Raw genomic sequence first — 22,580 nt, forward strand, 5'->3', positions numbered from 1 at the left:
TTAAGTTGTCATGTTGGTCTGGGAAATGAGGAAGCTAGTGTGAGAATGAGTGCTACATCAACCACTGAAAGTGACTGGCCCACAAATGATCAGGGTGGAAGCCATGGAATGATGCAAACAATTCACAAATCATAGACTCACAGGGTAGAAAGGTCTTAGAGGTGACCTAATGTAATTCCCCACCTCAATATCCCCTTCAGGATCTCCAATAAGTGGTTCCTTCATTTCTACTTCTATGTATTCCCTTTGGGAAACTCATTCCTTCCAGAAGCAGCGTACTAAACCCCCAGCACCAGCCCCTGCCAGGTAAACCTAGAATAAGCTTTCTCCATGATTTTACTATCTCTCCACAGCTATGCTTGGTCCCTGTACAGAGGTTCAGAACAACCCAACTTCTGAATCAGTATTGTCCAGTGTCTCTGCTAGGCCAGTGGAGAAACCAGGAAAATGACCCACCTATTATTGTCAGTTTGTGGAAAGGAAAAGATTATAATTCTAGAAGAACTTCTGGCTTCCCCATCCCATTCCCAACCTCCCAGAGGTTCTCCCTGTCTGGCCAGCCTTGTGCCCTGGGAAAGGAGTAGAGTCATTGATGACAAAGCTTGGTTGGAGAATCACTGGTTCACTTATTTTGATCATTGATTTTCATCAAATGATAAACAGATGGGGAAATGCACATTATAAAACAACCCATGAAGGAAGAATCCAAACTAGCTTTCTAGTGCCCAGTGCTTCTGGGCCCCCCCAAAATTATCAATGTCATATTTTGAGATTCTTCTATATTCCAGACTTTAACTAGGGACTTTACAAGTATAATTGCATTTAATTTAATCCACATAACTGATTCGAGGGAGACATTGCTGTCATTCTACAGGTGAGAAAAAAGTGAGAGTGACTAAGGGGAAGGAACTAGCTCAAGATCACAAAGCTAGAGTAGTGAAGCCAAAATTCAGACCTGAGTCTTCCAAAGCATCATGCTGTCTAGCCCAAGGAAGCATAAATGTGAACTTTCTGTGGCTTTTGAAGGGAAGACACATACCATATTCATAAGCTGTCACCCACTCTGCCATCCAACACCGGTCCCAGATCCTTTCCTTCTTCTGCAGACAGATGGGCATTTTGAAGTTAGTGAATTGTACTGGTGTGGCAAGCAGGAGCAGGGAGAGGTCACTGTCGAGGTGGGATGGTTTATAATCTTTGTGAATAATTATCTTCTGCACTTGCTTTCTCTCCAAGTGGATATCGCTGAATCTTTTGGTTCCCATGACCACAGTAACATTTCCCAATGCCATTTTTAACCTAAAATATGAATATAATAACTCCAAACTATAATAATAGTTACACTGCATTTCACATTTATAGACACATTTGTAAACAAAAGAGTTTACAACTGATACTGAGAAATCCAAAAAAGTGGATGTGTGGTGCCCTAGAGACTGGCTAGAGATCAGAGTGGCAAGAATCAGGGATCCAGACTCAGGCAAATGTCCAAGCTAATGAATCATCAGCCCAGGAAGTTTTCCCTGACCCAAAGGAAGAGGAATGAATCCATCCAAGAGAATAGAATGTGAATTCCTTGACAATAGAGATTTTGAATATCTTGTTTACTGCTATATCACCGCACTTAGAACAGCACATGGTAGGTGTTTAATGAGTATGTGTACAATGAACAAACACAGACATGTGCCAGGTAGGAGAAGGGAAGATTTGTACTGATTTTCCAGTACTGGATACATAGTCACAACTAGCAGCCAACCTTAGGATATGGTTCACTTAAAAGAAGAAAGTGGGTGTAGAAAAGAGACTTTTTGGTACAAAGCCAATGGGAACAAACTGGGTATAGAGTCCATGGCTTCATAAGCCTTGTGCACTAATCCATTAAGCTACTCAGCCCAGACAAAATGTTGAGGAAATTTGATGTAAATTAAGACAATGCTTCAGAAACTTACAGGGTTCTTGGGAAGCAATGTGCAGCTGTCAAAACCCACCACCGATGTATGATTGAGCCTCCACAGAGATGTTTCCGTGAGATCTGGATACTCACTTGCCATGGGAACTCACCTTCCTGGACTTCAAACAGTTCATGAAATGATAATGATGATGAATTTGAAAAGGCAGGTCGGTGGCCACACTGAACTTTGTCTGAAAGAGAAATGAAAGAGCCATTTGTACATGAGGAGCACTGAGAAACCCTTCTTATCTGGTATTCCCAACATCTTCCAAGTTTAGACTGGTAATGAAGCTGAGTGAAATAAATGAGCAGGCACAGATGGGCAGGTCTCAGAAAACACCAGCAAAACACACCTCCTTTAATGTCCGTCCCTCACATTCAAAAACTACTGTGAGACCTGGAGAAGTCAAGGCAGAGATCCATCAGACACTATAAAAGGGTTGGAGTGTCAATGCAAAAGGGCCAAAGATATGTAGGATCCATTCAGGAGACAGCAACCATGCAGAATTTGAATAGGGAAAGTTAATATCAAGAATTATAAACTATAACAGAGGAATAACTACAAAGGGTCAAGAGGACTCCAAGAATACCATAAGGTTAGGGGAGAGTGGAAGGACTGAATTTGGCGGGGGAGCCCCTCCCCAAGGTTCGGGTTCAGAAATCACTGGATAATGTGTGTTTGCAGCCCAAAGGAAAACAGAAGTTTGCTAGTTCCTAATGCTACACAAGCAGGAAACATCCCTTTAAAGTACAGCTGGATTGAAACTTAACACCCCTCCTGGTAAGCAAGGGAGGTGAGCAGGAGGGAGCTTAGGTATCAAGAGCCTGCTCATTAGCCAGAGGGCACAAGGCCTGGGATGTCCATGTCTGTGTTGGCACAGCTGCAGTGAGGAGGTGTAAGGAAATTGGAAGGATTTGGGGGACCGATCGAAGAAAAAGATATGACCACAAGGTGGCAGTAGCACACACAAGCCTTATTTTAATAGGTCGGCATGCAATAGAAGCCCTTTACAGCAGGAGACCATTCAGAAACTAAGGTATAAGGGTCACCATCCAAAAGGGGAGGAGGACAAGGGAACTCCCAGGGGGAAAGAGATCAGAGAATGTGCTTAACATCTAGGTAATGTTGCTCAGTGGCAGAAATGGGAGTCTCTGAGTCAGAGAAATATTAAGGGCAGCAGTGGTGTGGGTGTTGATAATCAACAGGCTTTATCTTATCTATGACTAGCAGATACTGGGTGCAGTTTCACAGGGTATGCAAAACAGGCAGGCTCTCAACGTCTAAAAACTGCTAAGTTGGCCTTGTTGAAAACAAATGGATGGGGCTCCTGCATGGCTCAGTAGTTTAAATGGCTGCCTTTGGCTCAGGTCATGGTCCCAGGGTCCTAGGATTGAGCCCCGTATGGGGCTCCCTGCTCAGCGGGGAGTCTGCTTCTCCCTCTTCTTCTCCCTCTCTCTCTGCCCCTCCTCTGTTCGTGCTCTCTTTCTCTCTACCTCAAAAAATAAATAAAATCTTTAAAAAGAAAAAGAAAAAGAAAACAAATGAATGTGTAAAAAATTAAGTTTGGCGGGGCACCTGGGTGGCTTAGTTGTTAAGCATCTGCCTTCAGCTCAGGTCATGATCCCAAGATCCTGGGATCGAGACCCTCACTGGGCTCCCTGCTCGATGGGAAGCCTGCTTCTCCCTCTCCCACTCCACATGCTTGTGTTCCCTTTCTTGCTATCTCTCTCTCTGGCATATAAATAAAATCTTTAAAAAAAAATTAAGTTTGACACCGGCAGGCTTTCAGCTGATGGGTATTGGCCTGCTATGAAGAAATAAACAATCTATGGTCTAATAGACAAAAGCCATTTTGGGGCCATTTATATACCAGGAGGTCACTAAACAGGGGACTAGACTCAAGCTTATGACCCATGGCTGGAGCCAAGCACTTCTGGATGTCCTCTTCCTGCAACAATCATACTGAAGGAACAAAGAGAAGCAAACAGAAGCATGCCAGACAGAACCAGGAAAAAAGCCCTTTCCTTCTGCAGTATCTGTGTAGTATCTTCTACTGAGGATAATTTTGTTTTTCAGATTAAGATATAACTGACATAGAACAGTGTGAAAGTTTAAGATGGACTGTTGATTTGATACACTTATATATTGCAAAATGATTACCACACATAGCATTAACTGACATCTCCACCACATCCCATTATTACCTTTTCTTTTTTGTAGTGAGAACATTTAAGATCTACTCTCTTAGCAACATTCAAGTATATACTACAGTACTATTAACTATAATCACCATATATTACATTAGGTTCCCAGAATTTATTCATCTTCTAACTGAAAATTTGTATCCTTTGACCAACCTCTCCCCATTTCTCCCACCCATAGATAACCACCACTCTACTCTCTGTTTCTATGAGTTTGTTGTTGTTGTTGTTGTTGTTGTTTTCAGATTCCAAATATAAGTGAGATCACACAGTATTTGTCATTCTCTGTCTGACTTATTTCACTCAGCGTAATGCCCTCAAGGTCCATTCATGTTGTTGCAAATGGCAGGATTTCCTTCTTTGCTATGACTGAATAATATTCATGTATTTATCACATCTTTATTCATTCATCCATTGACAGACACTTAGGTCGTTTCCATATCTTGGCTATTGTGAATAATGCTGAAATGAATGTGAGAATACAGACAACTCTTTGAGATCCTGTTTTCCTTTCCTTTGAATATACACCCAGAAGTGGGACTGCAGGATCATATAATAATTCTATTCTTAATTTTTTAACGAAACCTCATTCTGTTTTCCAAATTGGTTGCACCAATTTACATTCCCACCAACAGTGCACAAGAGTTCCCCTTTTTCTACATCCTTGCCAATACTTGTTATCTCTTGTCTTTTTGATAAAAGCTATTCTAGCAGGTGTGAGGTGATATCTCCTTGTGGTTTTGATTTGCATTTTCCTGATGATTAGTGATGTCAGTGTATCTGTTCATGTTTCACCTATCTGTTGGTCATTTGTATGTCTTCTTTGGGAAAATATCTATTCAGTTCCTCTGTCCATTTTTTAATCAAAAGAAAGTTTTGGCTATTAAATTATGTGAGTTCTTTATATATTTTGGATATTAAGCCTTTATCAGATATATGATTTGCAAATACTTTCTCCCATTCAGTAGGTTGCCTTTTAGTTTGTTGACTTTTTCTTTTGTTGTGCAGAACTTTTTAGTTTGATATAGTTCCCCTTATTAATTTTTCCTTTTATTGCTTGTGTTTTTGGTGTCACAACCAAAAAATTGTTGCCAATAACAATGTCAAGAAACTTTTTCCTTTGTTTCTCCTAGGAGTTTTTTTTTTTTTTAAGATTTTATTTATTTGTTTATTTATTTATTTATTTATTTGAGAGAGAGAATGAGATAGAGAGCATGAGAGGAGGGAGGTTCAGAGAGAGAAGCAGATTCCCTGCCGAGCAGGGAGCCCGATGCGGGACTCGATCCTGGGACTCCAGGATCATGACCTGAGCCGAAGGCAATCGCTTAACCAACTGAGCCACCCAGGCACCCTCTCCTAGGAGTTTTATGGTTTTAGTTTTTATGTTTAAGTCTTTTATCCATTTCAAGTTAATTTTGACGTGTGGTGTAGGATAGGGGTCCCATTTCATTCATGTGACTAACCAGTTTTCCAGAACCACTTATTGAAGAGACTTTTTTTCCCCATTGAGTATCCTTGGATCCCTGTCAAATATTAGTTGGCCATGTATGTGAGGGTTTATTTCTGGGCTGTCAATTTGTTTCCATTGGTCTTTGTGTCTGATTTTATTCCCTATAGCTTTGTGTGATGCCTCCAGGTTTGTTCTTCCTCAGAATTACTATGGCTATTCAGAGAATTTGGTGATTCCATACAAATTTTAAGTTTTTTTTCTTCTATTTCTGAGAAAGGTGTTGTTGGAATTTTGATAGAGTTTGTGTGATCCATAAACATGGGATATTTTTCCATTTGTTTGTGTTTTCTTGATTTTTTTTAAATCAAAGTCATAGTTTTCAGTGTAGAGATCTTTCGTCTTTTGGGTTAAATTTATTCCTATTTTTTGATGCTCTTGTGAATGGGATTATTTTCTTTATTTCATTCTCAGATATAATGTTGTTAGTGTACAGAAATGCAACTGATTTCTGTATGTTGATCTTGTATCCTGCAACTTTACTGAGTTCATTGATTAGTTTTTTGGTGTAGTAAATTTATTTACCATATAAAAAATTACATCATCTGCATACAAGACAATTTTCCTTTTTCCTTTTTCATTTGGATGCCTTTTATTTTATTTTCTTGATCAATTGCTCTGGCTAGGACTTCCAGTGCTTTGTTGAATAAGTGAGAATGGGCACCTTTGTCTTGTTCCTGGCCTTAGAGGAAAAGCTTTCAATTTTTTTCCGTTGAGTATAATGTTGGCTGTGGGTTTGTCATATATGGCTTTTATTATATTGAAGTATGTTCCTTCTATACCCAATATGTTGAGTATTTTTATCATGAAAAGCTAATGTATTTTGTCAAATGCTATTTCTGCATCTATTGAAATGATCATGTGATTTTTATCTTTCATTGAGTTAATGTGGTGTGCCACATATATTGATCTGTGAACCATCCTTTAATCCTAGGGGTGAATACCACTTGATCATGGTTTATGATCCTTTTAATGTGCTATTGAATTTGGTTTGCTAATACTTTGTTGAGAATTTGTATATCTATATTCACCAGGAATATTGGTCAGTAGTTTTTTTCTGTTATAGCATCCTTATCTGGCTTTGGTATCAGAGTATGCTGGCCTTGTGAAATGAGTTTGGAAATGTTCCTTCCTCTTCTATTTTTTGGAAGAGTTTGAAAGGCTTGACATTAATTCCTTAAATGTTTGGTAGAATGAGCCATTGAAACTGTCAGGTCTCATCCTTCTCTGTATTGGTTGGCTTTTGATTACTGATTCAATCTTCTTACTCATTATTGGTCTGCTCAGATTTTCTATTTCTTCATGATTCAGTTTGGTAGGTTGTATGTCCTAGGAATATATCCATTTCTTCTAGGTTATCTAATCTGTTGCCACACAATTTTTATGAGCCTGTGTATCTTTGTAGCGTAAGTTGTAATGTCTTTTTTCATTTCCAATTTTATTTATTTGAGTTTTCATTCTTTTTTCTTCTTAGTTTAGCTAAAGATTTGTAAATTTTGTTTATCTTTTTTAAAAACTGACATTTAGTTTTGTTGACACTTTGTATTGTTTTTCTGATTTATATTTTATTTATCTCCACTCTGATCTTTATTATTTCCTTCCTTCTGCTAACCGTGGGCTTAATTTTTTCTTTTTCAAGTTCCCTAAAGTATAAATATAGGTTGTTTATTTGAGATCATTCTAATTTCTTAATATATGCATTTATCACTATAAACTTTCTTCTCAATTGCTTTTGCTCCATCACATAATTTTTGATATATTGCATTTCCATTTTCATTTGTTTTGAGATATTTGTAAAATGTCTCTTTTGATTTCTTCTTTGACCCATTGGTTGTTCAGAAGTGTGTTGTTTAGTTTCCACATACTTGTAGATTTTCCAGCTTTCCTCTTCTTCATTTCTAACTTCATTCCATTGTGGTCAGAAAAGGTAATTGATATGATTTCAATGTTCTTCAAACTTCTAAGATTTGTTTTGTGCCATATTGTACAATCTATCCTCAAGAATGTTACCTGTGTACTCCCGAAGAATATTCTGCTGATTTGATAGAATGGTCTATACATGTTTATTAAGTTCATTTGTTCTGGATTATGATTCAATTCCAATATTTCTTTTGATTTTGTCTGGATGTTCTACCCATTGTTGACAGTGGGGTAGTGAAATCTCCTACTATTATTATATTTTTTCTATTTCTCTCTTCATATCCATTAGGTTTTGTTTAATATATTCCAGTGCTGTAATATTGGGTGCATATATATTTACTATTGTTATATATTCTTGATGTATTGACTTTTTAATCATTATATAATGACCTGAATCTCTTGTTATCTTTTTTAGCATAAAGTCTACTTTGTCTGATGTAAGTATGGCTACATTCACTTTCCTTTTGTTTTCCACTTGCATGAAATATCTTTTTCCATCCCTTTACATTGAGCCTAGGTGGGTCTTTAGAGCTAAAATGAGTTTCCTGTAGGCAGCATGTAGTTGGGTCTTTTTTTTTTTTTTAACCCTCCAGAATATTCTGTGCCTTTCTATTGGTGAATTCAATTCATTTATATTTAGAGTGACTATTGATATGTAAAGACATACTTCTGCCATCATATCATTTGTCTTCTAGTTGTTTTGTATCTCCATTGTTTCTTTTTCCCTCTTTTTCTGTCTACCTTTATAAAGTGGTCATTTTCCATGGTGATTTACTCAGTCTCCCCTTTTATGTTTTGTGGCTCTACTCTAGGTTTTTAGTTTGTGGTTACCATGTGGCTTACATAAAACATCTCATATATAAAATAGTCCTTTTTATGCTGATAGCATCTAATCTTCATTTGCCTATAAAAGTTCCACCCTAATATTGCCATTTTACAGATAAGGAAACAAATACAGAGATATTTAGTAACTTATTCTGAGACCACATAACAAATATGTGAAGGAAATGTAATTAGTTGCTGTCAGTCTAACTTCAGAGCTCATTATGCTACAGGTCTGATTGTGTTTATAATCTGGGATGAAAAGGTCCTTCTAGCACATCAAATAAAAATATTGATGAATTTTTTACATAAATTTAAAATTTTTACATTTGGTCCAAAATAGAGTTTTAAGAGTGTTAAAGAATTAGGAGAAAAGATTTAGCAGCACACATAAGACACAAAGGGCTAATGTCATTAAAATTAAAAAAGGTCCTGCAAACCAGTTTACCACACCCATTCAAATAGGAAAAATAAGAAAGTTATAAGAACAGGTAACTCTCAAAAGGATAAATGGAAAATGTTACAACTAAGGAAAATGCTACAAATAAGGGGGTAAAGATTGGTCTTGTGGCCAGAAACATTTCAGAAATACCAGATTAAATGAAATTAAACTATTTTCTTTACAGTGAGATTTCTCCAAACCTTTAATATGTGAATATTCACTGTGACTCTACAGAAAAAGTATGAAATAGAGCATTTCTAAAATCTTATCTAACCATGAGGACTTTTTCTTTTTCTGTGCAGCTTCTAACAGGACATGGATTTTATGGAACATACTTGAAAATGCTGCATTAATTCATTTGCTCCTATAATAGTCCTATAACTTTTCCCACTTTATGAGATTGCATAATCTAATACACGTAGTCTGAATTAATAAGGCCCTTATTCCACCACAACTCTGCTACTTGTCCCAGAGTGTTGGGCCCAGAAAGATCCTTAATACATTTATAAAGAAGGGAGTGAGACTGGAGAAGCAGAGGCAATTGCTAAACTGTTGTTCCAAGTCCCTGTATTTCCAGAACTCGGGTCCAGACCCTGGAGGATCATTTTAAAAGGCATGTTCACTAGCCCAAAACATCTACTTTGATTAATCAGTTGTAATCTCTTCATTTCCTGAGCCATTTGCTCTAACTCAGCACCCCCTCAGGACTCTAAATCAAATCTACAGGAACCAGGTAAGAGGTTGAAGGCCTCTCTCCATCCTCTGCTCTGGGTTAGCCTGGCACAGACCTGGATCTTCCAGGGCATGTCCCTTGAGCACCATAAGCAGTGGAATTAGAAGCTGGAGCATCTTCTTTTCATTCCAGTCCAGAATTGCCCAACCTATGCCTCTAGCCAAAGCTGATAAAGTGCCAACTGCCACTGCTTCAGTTGGGGCCATCACAAATGCATGGCAGAGCTGGTCTTAGGTGACATCACAGTAAGCCCAGGGTTAGGGAGGATACAGGGGATGCAAGGCAGCCTGGCTTAATGAGTCTGTGTGCCTAATCCTTCCCTGTATTCCCTCCACAGTGGGGAATAAAGGGACACCGTCTTAAACAAACTTTTGTCTGCACATTCCCTTCCCACTTTTGACTCTGAGCCTCTTGTGAAGCCCTGTATTCTATCATGTGCTTTGGCATCAAAAAGCTATGGGTCTTTGGGTGAGTTTTCATATTTTTTATCTCAAAGCCTGCTATGACTTTTTAGAAGATTGAACTTTATTGTGAGGTTAATGGGGAGAATGGTAAAATGAAAATGGGTCATATAGTCACATATGCATGAAAAGATTACTCTGAGTGTTACACAGGGATTATTTTAGAGAGGATTAACTAGAAAAGAGAATATAATTTAGGAAGTTGCTCCAGAAATGCAGATGAAAGATGATGGTGGCCTAAGTAGTAAAGAGGTGGGTATATTAGTTTGCCAAGGCTACCATAACAATGTACCACATACTGGGTGGCTTAAACAACAGAAATTTCTCAGTTCTGGAGGCTGGGAAGTCCAAGATCAAGGTGTCAACGGGGTTGGTTTCCTTCTGAGGGCCATAATGGAAGGATCTGTTCCAGGCCTCTCTGGCTGGTGTGCAGATGGTCATCCTCTTATTGCCTCTTCACTACGGTCTTCTCTCTGTGCACATGCACTTCTGGTGTCTCTTCCTCTGTTTTTTAAATTTAATTTAATTTTAGTTGCAGTATAGTTAACATACAGTGTTATATTAGTTTCAGGTGTACAACATAGTGACTCAACAATTCCATACATCACCCAGTGCTCATCTCAAGAGCACTCCTTAATCTCCATCACTTATTTCACTTATCCCCCCGCCCACCTCCCCTCTGGTAACCATCTTCTTCTTTTTATAAGAACACCAGTTATATTGGATTAGGGCCTTATTTTAACTTAATCATCTCTTTAAAGACCTTATCTTCAAATATGATTATATTCTGAGGTACTGGGGGCTGGGATATGAACATATGAATTTTAAGAGGGACACAATTCATCCCATAATAGTGGAGTTACCAAGAAACAGATGTAATTGAGAGATAACCAAAGAGGTTGAATATAAAAGTAATGTGATTGATGAGCTATATAGGATGAGCAGTCAGATACAAGTACAGATCTGAAAGTTTGGGGCGGAAGTATAAATTGGAAAGTTATCAGCCTATTTAAGTCATGGGAATGGATAAGATTGTTCATTGAGAAGGTATGGAGAGAGAAGCAAAGAAGGCCTAGGACTGAGCCCAGAATAACTGCCAACATTTATGGTCCTATAGAGGAAGCAGAGCTGGAAATGGAAGCTAGCAATTGCCAGAAGTACTGTAGGAAAATAAGAGGGTGTTGGTGTGTAAAATGGGACTAGAATGTTCCAAAGAGGAGCAATGTCTTCTAATTAAAGATAATCCCTCCCCGTGTCCTCTGAACCTCTCAATCCTCCCACAGCCTCGGCAATATGATACTATCAATTACTTGCTCCCTCCCTAGTCCTCATGCTCTTTTTCTCTTCCACATCTTTCTCATCAGCATTTAAATGTGCTTAAGTCATCAAATCTTCTAAATAAACAAGTCTCAAAAGGCTCTCCCCCTACTCTGACTTACTCTTTAGCCACCACCCTATCTCCTCTCATTTATAACTCTTTGTGAAGAATTCAAAGAATGACTGTATAGAAGACTGAATGAAGTGCTAACTGCTCACAATAGCTATTATCTGTAAGTAAAGACTCCTGTTTTCTCCTCTGTTCTCGCAACAGTTCTGACATCAGATGTGTGGGTTTTTCCACACCAAGCACTTCTCCAACTCTTAGTGGACATTGAATGGTAGTCCTACAGTTTAACTCAATTCTGACACTAACTACATGGAGTAAGTGCAGACCCCACAGGTTAAGGGTTCAGTCCCACAAAATTGCACCCACTTCAGATGCCAATCACAAATCCAGGTTGTCACTTACACTTCTGACTGACCTGCTATAAATCAGGAGTTTCCACAACCCCTCCTCAGTTTCCATGATTTGCTAGAAGAGGTCATAGAACTCAGTGAGCTTTACTCACTATTTCTGATTTATTATAAAGAATACAACTCAGGGACAACCAAATGGAAAAGATACATAGAATAAGGTATAGGGAAGGGACAAGGGACATGGAGTTCTCTTGCCCTCTCTAGGTGCACCACCCTTCCAGCACCTTCATGTGTGCACCAACCCATATACTCTCTGAACCCCTTCAGTTAGGGTTTTTATGTTGGCTTCATTATGTAGGCTTGATTGACTAAACCACTGGCCACTGGTGGTTAATTCAGCCTCCAGCCCTTCTCTCCTTAGACATCAGGTCTGGGGCTGGAAATTCCAACCTTCTAGTCACAAAATTGGTTCCCCAGGCAACCAGCCCCCTAGCCCAAGGGATTTTTCAAAAGTCATCTCATTAACATAAACTCAGATGTGGTTGAAAAAGGCTTGTTACTGATAACAGGAGACACTCCTTTCATCTTTATCACCTCAGAGCTATTTTAGGGCTCAGGACAAGAACCATATATTAACACATAAGAAATTACAAAGATTTTAAGGGCTCTGGCCAGGAATCCGGATGAAGACTACAATATATGTTTCTTATTATATCACAAGATTACAATAATATTCCCCAGTTACCTACAAGTCTCGCTAGCTACCTATAAGGCTTCCCAGTTACCTGCAAGGCTTGCTCCCTTCTTCCTTCAGGTCTCTTCTGTCCCCTTGTCAGTTGGACCTCCCAATCACTCTATTAAAAACAGCACCTGCTACCTTCTTTAACCTGCACTCACTATACTCTTTCTCTACTTTATTTTTCCATAGCATTTACTATCATCTAATAAAGTCCATATCTTCAGGATTTATTTAACTTCTGTCTCTTCTACTATAATAATCTTTGTGAGGGCAAGGACTTTTTATTATTTATTCCTATATCCCTAGTTTTTAGAAAATTTCCTGGTACATATTAGGCACTTAATAAATAGTTGGAATGAATGAATGAATGCCTTGAGAAGAAAAGGCTGGCCTCCCCCTCAAGGTGGAGATTGACCTGTGAATGTTGGTGAGGTATGCTCTGCCCTGATGAGTTGTACTATCTTGAGAAAGTCAAAGTTTATGTTTCTTCTCCCCTCATGAGTTTTTCAAAAGGATAAGCCAAACTAATTTGAGAATTAACTGTGGTTATATGTCTAAAAGCCTAATGTAGACTAGTATGGTCTTCGGAGCTGGGCAGACCTGGGTTTGGATCCTGGCATGATATTCACAGTATTAGTCAGGGTTCTTCAGGGAAACAGAACCAATAGGCTATTATATATCATATATGTAATGACTTATTATTATAAGGAATTGGCTTATACAATTATGGAGGCTGACAAGTCCCATTATCTGCCATCTGCAAACTGGAGACCCAAGAAAGCCAGTCATGTAGTTTGAAGGCCTGAATGCCAGAAAGCCAATGGTGTAATTCCAGTCTAAGTCCAAATACCTGAAAAACAAGAGAACCAGTGATAGAAGTTCTAGTCCAAGTCTAAAGGCCTAAGATCCAGAAGGCTAATGGTGAAGTCGGAGGGCAGAAGACTGATGTCCCAGGTCAAGTAGTCAGGCAGGGAGAGCAAATGTTCTCTTCCCCCAACTTTTTGTTTTATTTAGGCCTTCAACGGATTGGAGAATGTCCACCCACGTTGGGACGGGCCATCTGCTTTACTCTCTCTACAAATTCAAATGCTAATCTCATCTGGAAACACCCTTACAGACACACTCAGAAATAATGTTTAATATCTGGGCACTCCATAATCCAGTCAAGTTGACATAAAATTAACCTCCTCACTCAGTACCCTGTGATTCTGGTCTGGTTCCTTAACTTGTCCTAGGCTGCTTTCTTCACCATGAAATGAGGAAAGAAGATAACTTGGTCTAGTTTTGTAGGGTTGTTCTGCAGATTAAATGTGATGGCAAATGCAAAACCTTGGCATGCAGGAAGCCATCAGAACAAGCCAGTGCCCTGTCCTTCTGGTGCACTAGGCGCCTCACTCAGAATCCAAGAGGGTTAGACATGAAGATGATCTCAGAGCCTGTGTATACCTGAGACAATGATCATGATCTGCCACTGACTGACTGCATATTTGGTGATTAAACTTGTAAAATGGGCTCCAGAACATTATTGCATTATCATAGCAAGTATGTTTTGGATGCATTACTATGTAGCAGTCCCTGTATTGTGGACTGCATGTTTGTATCTCCCTCAAAATTCATTTGTTGAGGGGCACCCGGATGGCTCAGTCGTTAAGTGTCTGCCTTTGGCTCAGGTCTTGATTCCAGGGTCCTGGGATCCAGCCCCACATCGGGCTCCTTGCTCCATGGGGAGCCTGCTTCTCCCTCTCCCACTCGCCTTGCTTGTGTTCCCTCTCTCACTGTGTCTCTCTCTGTCAAAAAATAAATAAAATCTTTTTAAAAAATTCATTTGTTGAAACCTAATTTCAGTGTGATAGGATTTGGAGGTGGGCCTTTGAAAAGTAATTGATCATGAGAGCGGAGCCCTCACAAATAGGATTTGTGCCCTTATAATAAGAGATAGGAAGAGATCTCTCATCCATGTGAAGACCCACTAAGAAAGCAGCTGTTTGAAAACCAGGAAGAGAGCCCTGTCCAAGAACCAACCATCCTGGCACCCTGAGTTTGGAGAGTTTGGATATCCAACAGAAATAAATGTCTGTTTTTTAAGTCACCCGGTCTAGGGCACAGTTGGCCCTTGAACACCACAGGTTCTGACTGCACAATCCACTTATACACAGATTTTTTTCAATAAATATATTGGAAAATTGTTTGGAGATTTGCAACAATTGGAAAAACAGACAAATTGCATAGCCTAGGGATACCAAAAAAATTAAGAAAAAATTTGGTGGAGTGCCTGAATGGCTCAGTTGGTTGAGCGTCCCACTCTTGGTTTTGGCTCAGGTAGTGATCTCATGGGTCATGGGATCCGGCCTTGTGTCAGGCTCTGCTCTTGGCGTGGGGTCTGCTTCAAGATTCTCTCCCTCTGTCCCTCCCCACACACATGTGCACTCACACATGCGTGTGCGCGCTCTCTCTCTCTAAAATAAATAAATGAATCTTTAGAAGAAAAAAAAATTTGGTGTGCCATAAATGCATATAATATATGTATATACTAGACTATTATATCATTTACTGCCATAAAATACACACAAATCTATTACAAAAGGTTAAAATTTATCAAAACTTATGCACACACAAAATTTACAGACTGTACATGAAGTCATTCATGGTCAGGAGAAATATAAGCAAATGTAAAGATGCAGTATTAAATCATGACTGTAAAAAATTAACTGTAGTGTATACTGTATTACTGTAATACTTTCATAGCCATCTTCTGTTGCTATTGCAGTGAACTCCAGTGTTGGGAATATCCACTTCAAATGCTGTGATGACAATCATTTCCATGTAAGCAACTGGTCTTTCCAGTAAGTTGTGTATTGCAATTAAAAAGTAATCTCTCAAGTTCTTGTGTATTTTTCATTGTGTTTAGTGCAATACTGTAAACCTTGAATAACACTATGAGCCAATACAAAGTGCTACTAGTGATGCTGAAAGTGCTTCTAAGAAGCAGAAAAAAGTCATGACATTACAAGAAAAAGTTTAATTCCTTCATATGTACTATAGACTGAGGTCTGCCGCTATGGTTGCCCACCATTTCAAGGTAAATGAATCCAGCATAGGATCATTGTTAAAAAAAAAAAGGATCCGTGAAGTCATCACTGCAGCTATGCCAGCAGGTACAAAAACCTTGGACTTTTTGCAAAATGCCTTTTTATCTCATATTGAAAATGCAGCTTTTATATGGGTGCAGGATTGCTATAAAAAAGGCATACCTCTAGACTCTAATATGACTTGAGAAAAAGCAAAGTCATTATATAACAACTTCAAGCAAAAGGAAGGTGAAAGATCTAAAGCTGGAGAATTTAATACCAACAAAGGATGGCTTGATGATTTTATAAAGCGGTGTGGTTTAAAAAATGTCAAGATAACAGGAGAAGCAGCTTTTGGTGACCAAGAGGCAGCAGATGAGTTCCCAAATGCCATTGAGAAAATCACTGATGAGAAAAGATACCTACCTGATCAGATTTGCTTTGGAAATTGCATGAAGATACATACACATGGACTGCCATCAAAACACTTTATTTGTGTCCCCCACTATTTTTTTAAACTCCATTCACTAGGGATGATTTGTCCTGCCCAGATAAAAAAGCTCCAGGTACACCTTTTGGTTGTTCAGAGATAATAGTCCTACAGGCACTTGAGTCCCAAACCCAGTTTCCATGTAGGCATTAGAATATCTAAACTCTTGTCATACTCCAGAGGCTGAAATCTGACTCTGTTAAATCTCCCTTTCCCAGTCTGGGTCTATTCAGGGACAGGGGCCTTTTCTCACCTCTGGTTCTGCTCATCTTCCCCCACCTTGAGCTGCCCTTTCACTCCTGGCAGAGATCAAAGTTGGGGAGAGGGTGCAGATAAAGGTGAGGTAGCCCAAACATCAGCTTCCTGACCTCTGGGCCTAGAAGTCATTTTCTGCTGACTTTTAGGGTGTTGTTTTCATGGGCTCTTCTGTGGTTCCCTGCTGGCCTCCTTTCTCCTGCAGCTCCCAAGCCTGGTAGCACATCTCCAGCCTCTTTCCTCTGGGGTCCTCTTGCCCGCTCTGGGAAGCCCTATGGATAGATCCTCAGACACCCCCGACTGGCTCTCTCCTCTGTGCAGCCCACACTGCAGAAACTGGGGGGTCAGCAGTCCCTCCACAGTACTGTCCCAGACCCTAAGTGGTTGGCCAGACACTCTCTTGCTCTCCAGATTTCCCAGATAGAGTCAGACTCCAGCCCCAGCTTCCCAGGGACCCCAGGAAGCTCTCTATCCTAAGCCTGACTGACATTTCTCAAAGTGGTCCAGGATGCTCTCCACTGGAATCATCTGGAAGCAGCTGTTAAAATGCTTAGATCTGGCTCTCCTCCCCTCCAATCCACTGGATCAGCATCTGAAGGGAGAAGCTTGGAAATCACCCCCCGGTTACCAGAGAAAATACAGAACTCCAGATACATTAGGATTCAGATAAAAAATGAATATATATATATTTTTGGTGTATGTATGTTCCAAACATTGCAAGGGGTACACACATATTAGAAATATAGTTGTTCTTTACCTGAAATTCAAAATTAAGTGGGCATCCTGTATTTTTCTTTGATAAATCTGGCAACCTTAATCTGCACTGAAAAAGCTCCCCAGGCTGCACAGCAAAGTTAGAGATCTATTGGTCAGGACTGTGGTAAATAAAGTCACCATGATAATGCCACCCTGGGGGCCTCTGAAGCATCAGTCAGGCAGCAGTCCCTGGGCAACCTATGTAATCATGTGCCTTCTTTCCTTTTTGGATTTCTCTAGATTCCTTATAGAGCACTGAAGTTTCTCTTCACACCTGAGCCCCCATGTTTGCCCAATTCCAGGGGGAGGGAGTCCTGCTGTAGTCTATGGGACTGGTGCCCTCTGGAGATGTGGCTGTGCACAGTAGCTCTGTCCCTATCCATCTCTCCCCTCCATTGGTTCAGGCATTTTGCAATCTGCTGTTATTGTAAAGAAGCTTGGCACACAAAATAAATAAATAAATAAAAATAAAAAAAATAATAATGCTGGGCAGTGAATGAGTATTTCACAGGACATAGGGCCCAGTTGTGTTAACAGAAGGGATAATAGACCCAGAAGGAAATGGATCTTCCTAGAGGAGCGCTGTGCTTTTGTCCAGATACTTCTGTAGAAAATGAGCAGCAGTTTAGTGTGGGGGTTTGCCCATTATCTCTGCCTCCCCACAAGTGAGATTAGCGGGCATCCTCCTTTCTCCCAATCAGACCTAGGGCCCAGGCTCCTCCTCCCCCCCACACCCCACCCCCCCAGAACCTGAGCAAAGGGCAAAGCGACCAGCATTCAGCAGCGGTGAGAGTAGCAGGTCCAGCGGAGGAGAGAGCTGAGTCTAAAGGAAGAGCAGAAGGAAAGCCCGGAGCTCTCTGGTGGTAAGACTAGCACTCGGTGACCCAGTATGCTTTGGTACTTTTACCCATATTCCAGTAAAGAAAAAAAGGGTTAGCCCTTCATCAGTCCTCCTCTGGAGGAGGCAGATTACATATTATTCAGAAGAGATGGGGATCGCGCCGTCCCATGACCACATAACAGGCCCTGGCCCAACCTTCATAGTGGACCCCAGGGTGCTGAGGAGCAGCTATCTGCAGGGGTCCATGGGATAAGAGAAGGAGTAAGTCACCTGTCCTGGAATTTCTCCTCTCAAGAAGTAGCTGGAGCCACACCATTGGTATAGTAAAGAGGGGCCATCACCTGAGTAACATAATCTTGTTTTGAGCTTCACAATGATTTTACTGGTGGATCTTATTATTCCTTTTCTGCAGGTAAGAAAACCCTGGGAGCTAGGCTGGGCAGAGTAGACACTCTGGTCTGGAAAATTAACTGTGGTCACTTTGGGAACTGAAAAGAGTGTGATTCACTTCCAACCACTGGGCCTGGCCAGTGGCCCCGAAGGCAGTACTGAGGATGCTTGGGTAGAGTCCACCCAAGTCAGTGTGCTTAAAGTATGGGAAAAAAATAGTAAGGTCCAAATCTCATGACTGAGCTGCTGACATAAGGAGAAGCCATGGACAGGCATTTCCACCTTTGAGTCTGATCTTCCCATCTATGAATGGACAGGGGCCTATCTGGAGATTTGGGGGCCATGTATAATCAACCCAGAAAGTGGTGGCTGCAAGGATTGTCACCTGCTGGGCTGTGCGTGAGGGGAAGCCAGGGTCTCTGAATCCAGCCTGGGAGGTTCATGCAGCAGCCCAAGATCAGAGGCCTGAGCAGAAAACTATGAGGGCAAATGTACTGGGTAGGGTGGTAGTGCTAGGAGAGGCCTCTGGGCCTCCTGGATCTCCTCCCCAGTCTATAGGTCCAGCCTGGCAGCCCTTCCCTTAGGCCTTATGCACAAATTCACAGAGAACCCCTGACATGACAGGCCTTGTGAAAGAGGAGGCATTTGATCCTTAAAATACGTGGGAGTGACAGGGGCCAAAAGCAAGGTGCCCATCAAGGACTCGGTGAGGGATGCGTCCTGCCCAGATCAGTGCGAGGGGAAGTTAAGACCAGATACCTTCAAGGATGCGATCCCTCTGAGCAACCATCTTAGAAACAAAATGGCAAGAAGAGAAGCCTGTATGACCTAAGTTTTCAAACCCACAGCCCATTGTGACATCATCAGCCAGGGACTGGCTATAAGAAGGGAGGCTCAGTCAGCATCATTTCCCTCGGCCTTGGCCTCCATCACCTCCTAGGCCAACAGCAAAGCCAAGGGCCATGCTCCTGTTATCAATTCTGCTGCTCACGTCCCAAGCCAAGGGCGTACATGTTGGTATGTAGGCTCCTCTCCCAGTGGCCAGAGCAGCTCTCCCAGGTGGGGCTGGGCATGACAATGGCCCTGCTCACATCACTTTCATCCAGTCGGTGGTTAGCATTAAGGGCTAAGGGAGAGATGTGGTTATTGAGCTCATTAATTAGCTAATTGGTCAGTAAGAGACTGGCTCACAAGAACACAAGAGCAGTAGCTTCAGGTTTCCCCACATACCCCCCTCAAAAATACTTCCCTTTCTTCTCCTGTCTTCCCCAGTCCAAAGTTCAACCAGTCTGACCTTAAGTTTCAGTTTTGAAATCCTAAACTTTATCTCTGAATGAGTAATGGAGTGCCTAGAAGCAAGTGCCCAGAATGAGCTGAACATCAGACCTCCAAATCAGGGGAAGAAAAGCGTGGGGGTCAGGAGCATGACAGAGCTCCGGGGAACTGCAGGTGCAGAGCAGAAGCCTAGCTGGGCACAAGCACATGTGTGCACAGAGGCGGAAGTCCAGGGCCTTCTGTTCTCAATGGGCAGCTCCTCAAGGTTGGTTCCCTGATGGGTTCTCTCTCTAAGGGGTGGCCGAGGTTACAGGGAAGCTGGGTTACTTAGCTGCTCTCATGGGTCAGGTAATTCCCCACATTTAATTTCCATCCTACCACAGTGGGGTCTCCGCTCTCAGCCCCATGCATGCATGAGGAACTCTGAGCCTTATGAAGGTTGAAGATTTGTCCCAAGTCACACAGCAGGGAAGCGGAAGAGCTGGGATTTTGCATCCATCTGACTCCAGGGCCTGCATTTCCCTTTCCACACACTACCCCATGAAAAGAACACAGCCTATTCACCTGGCCTCCCTCACTCTGGCCTGGGCGTTGGCTGAAATGTGAGTCAGGGGTGGTGTGTGGTGTCAGGAGAGAATCAGCAGAATGCACCCCTCTCCAGTGTTTACAATTGCTGTAGATTTTCACCCATTTCAGCATTGCCTCCATCACTGCTCAGGGGTTTTGTGCTCTAGTATTAATTGACAAGTCCACACGATTCTACACTGGTGTTCTCAGGACAAAGGAGAATGGTGCCCAGCTGACAGCCCCATGAAGCCTTTGGTGCAAGATGATATGAGAAATTCTGACAGCTAATGTGGCTTGAGGATTTACTCTGTGCCAAGCACTGTGTTGGACACCTCAATGCCCATTATCTCATTTAATCTGTAAAACATCTGTTTTATAGGGTAGGTTCATTTTAGGAATGAAGAAAGGGAGGGTAAGCAAGGATAAGTGGTTTTCCCCAATGCTTACTGAAATCATTCAGTCAGTAAGCAACAGAGCCAGGATTCGGATTTGGACTGTGGGACCCCAGAGCCCACCCTCTTAGCAAATGCCATATTCTGCTTCTCAGAGATGTCACACTATTGGTACCCATAGCAGTCATCCATCATTTGATCAAGCTTCAAGCTCATTATCACTCTTAGTATCATGACACATTTCCTCCCACACGCATCAGGCCAGCTTGTTAACATGATTGAAACCATACATTCATATATGATTTTTTATCCTGACCTCATAGCATTATTATGAAAATTAAGTAAATTGGTCTTTGTAGAATGTTTGTAACAATGCATGACACATAATAAGCACTCTGTGTTTGGTAAATAAAAGAGGAAGTGCAGATCCAAAAGTTCTGAAAAAAGTCTTTATAGATTACTGACAGCTGAAGGCCTTTGACACAAATTGCTAAATTTTCACTATAGTTGTATTTTTTTTTTAAGCAAAACATGTCCACTACTGGGTCACTCCAACCTACACTACAAAATCCTCAAAACCTTTATTAAGTGAAAAGTTGGACAAGTGGCATCAAGAAAGAGACAAGAGAAGACCTTAGGTTCTTTAGAGTCAAACTCATTCCTTGTTCGGGAACACAAGGCGACAGTCAAGTCAACCACCATAAATGGAGTGGCTCCTCCTCCCGGAGGCAAGGCTCTGGACCTGTACTCTATCCAGAGGCGAATTTCTCTTCTCTGCACGAGCAGCCACAACCTTTGCTCTCAGTGTCTCAGGGCATGGAGCTGCTCTGCCTGGAACAGAATGTTCTAACCTAGAAGGGCTCAGGCTCAGGGCTTGCAGGAGGTCCATGCCCTTTCTGGGCCACCTTTTTGGTTCCCTGCATGTGTGTTTCCTATAGCTGCTGTAACAAACCACCACAAGCTTAAACAACACCCATTTCTCATCTTACATTTCTGTAGGATAAAATCAGCACAGGTCTCACTGAGCAAAGATCAAGCTATCAGCAGGACTTTGTTCCTGATCTGAGGCTTTAGGGGAGAATCTTTTGCCTTGCCTTTTCTAGCTTCTACAGGTCATCTGTATTGCTTGGCTGCTAGCCCCACCATCTTCAAAGCCAGCAGGATGCACCTCTGCATACCTTTCTTCCATAGTCATATCTCTCTCCTGCTTCCTTTTACCATGTTAAGGACCCTTGTAACTACACTGGGCCCACTCACATTATTCAGGATAATCTCCCCATTTTAAAGTCAGCAGATTAGCAAATTTAATTCCATCTCTCAAGTCCCCCTTTCCCTGAAAGGTAACATAGTTATAAGTTCCAGGGCACGGTCCATTAGGACATGGACATCTATTGGGGGAGGGGGCATTATTCTGCCTAACACTCCAGAGATGGCTCTGGACACATATTTTCCTCTGATTTCTCTTAGACTAGAGCAGGAAACAAGCTCAGTGAAGTGACTTGTTTGAGATCGCAATGCTGGAGAGGGGACAGAGCCAACACTTCTGACCCATGTCCCAGACTCTGTGCAACAAAATAAAGCAACTGTTGCCTTAATCATATTCCTAGAGGGGCTTCACTGGACCAGCCTGAATTTCCTCATCTCTAGAATGGGTATAATGATAACTACTTATAAGCCTCCATGGATATTGACTAAGTGTTGCATCTTTTCCCATTTTTTTCTCTTTCATTCTACCAGAATGTGGTAAAAGACCAATTTTTGATGGAAGAGCTCAGTATTCCAGAATCATAGGGGGGATGGAGGCTGAGGTGGGTGAGTTCCCATGGCAGGTGAGTATTCAGGCAAGAAATGAACATTTCTGTGGCGGCTCAATCATCAACAAGTGGTGGATTGTCACAGCTCTTCACTGTGTAGTTTTTGAAGAGCTACTGTAAGTATCCAAGAGCCCATCCCTGTTGCTTCTGACAGTGTTCATCCCCAGGGCACCGCCCCACACTCAGCAAAAACTTGATTGCTAAGGGAAATCCTAGAC

At 41.4% G+C, this 22,580-nt stretch overlaps 1 protein-coding gene across 1 annotated transcript in view; it reads left to right on the forward strand.

Moving 5' to 3' along the window:
- PRSS55 (serine protease 55) overlaps window positions 1-22,580 on the forward strand; it is a 99,350-nt gene that overhangs the window by 61,345 nt on the left and 15,425 nt on the right. The window contains exon 2 of the mRNA XM_081810690.1: window positions 22,286-22,478. Coding sequence (XP_081666816.1) covers window positions 22,286-22,478 — 193 coding nt within the window. The remainder of the gene's footprint in view (window positions 1-22,285; window positions 22,479-22,580) is intronic.

The sequence above is a fragment of the Leptonychotes weddellii genome, chromosome 2 (assembly GCF_054177405.1).
Source record: "Leptonychotes weddellii isolate Sample4059 chromosome 2, ASM5417740v2, whole genome shotgun sequence".
Taxonomy (NCBI): Eukaryota; Metazoa; Chordata; class Mammalia; order Carnivora; family Phocidae; genus Leptonychotes; species Leptonychotes weddellii.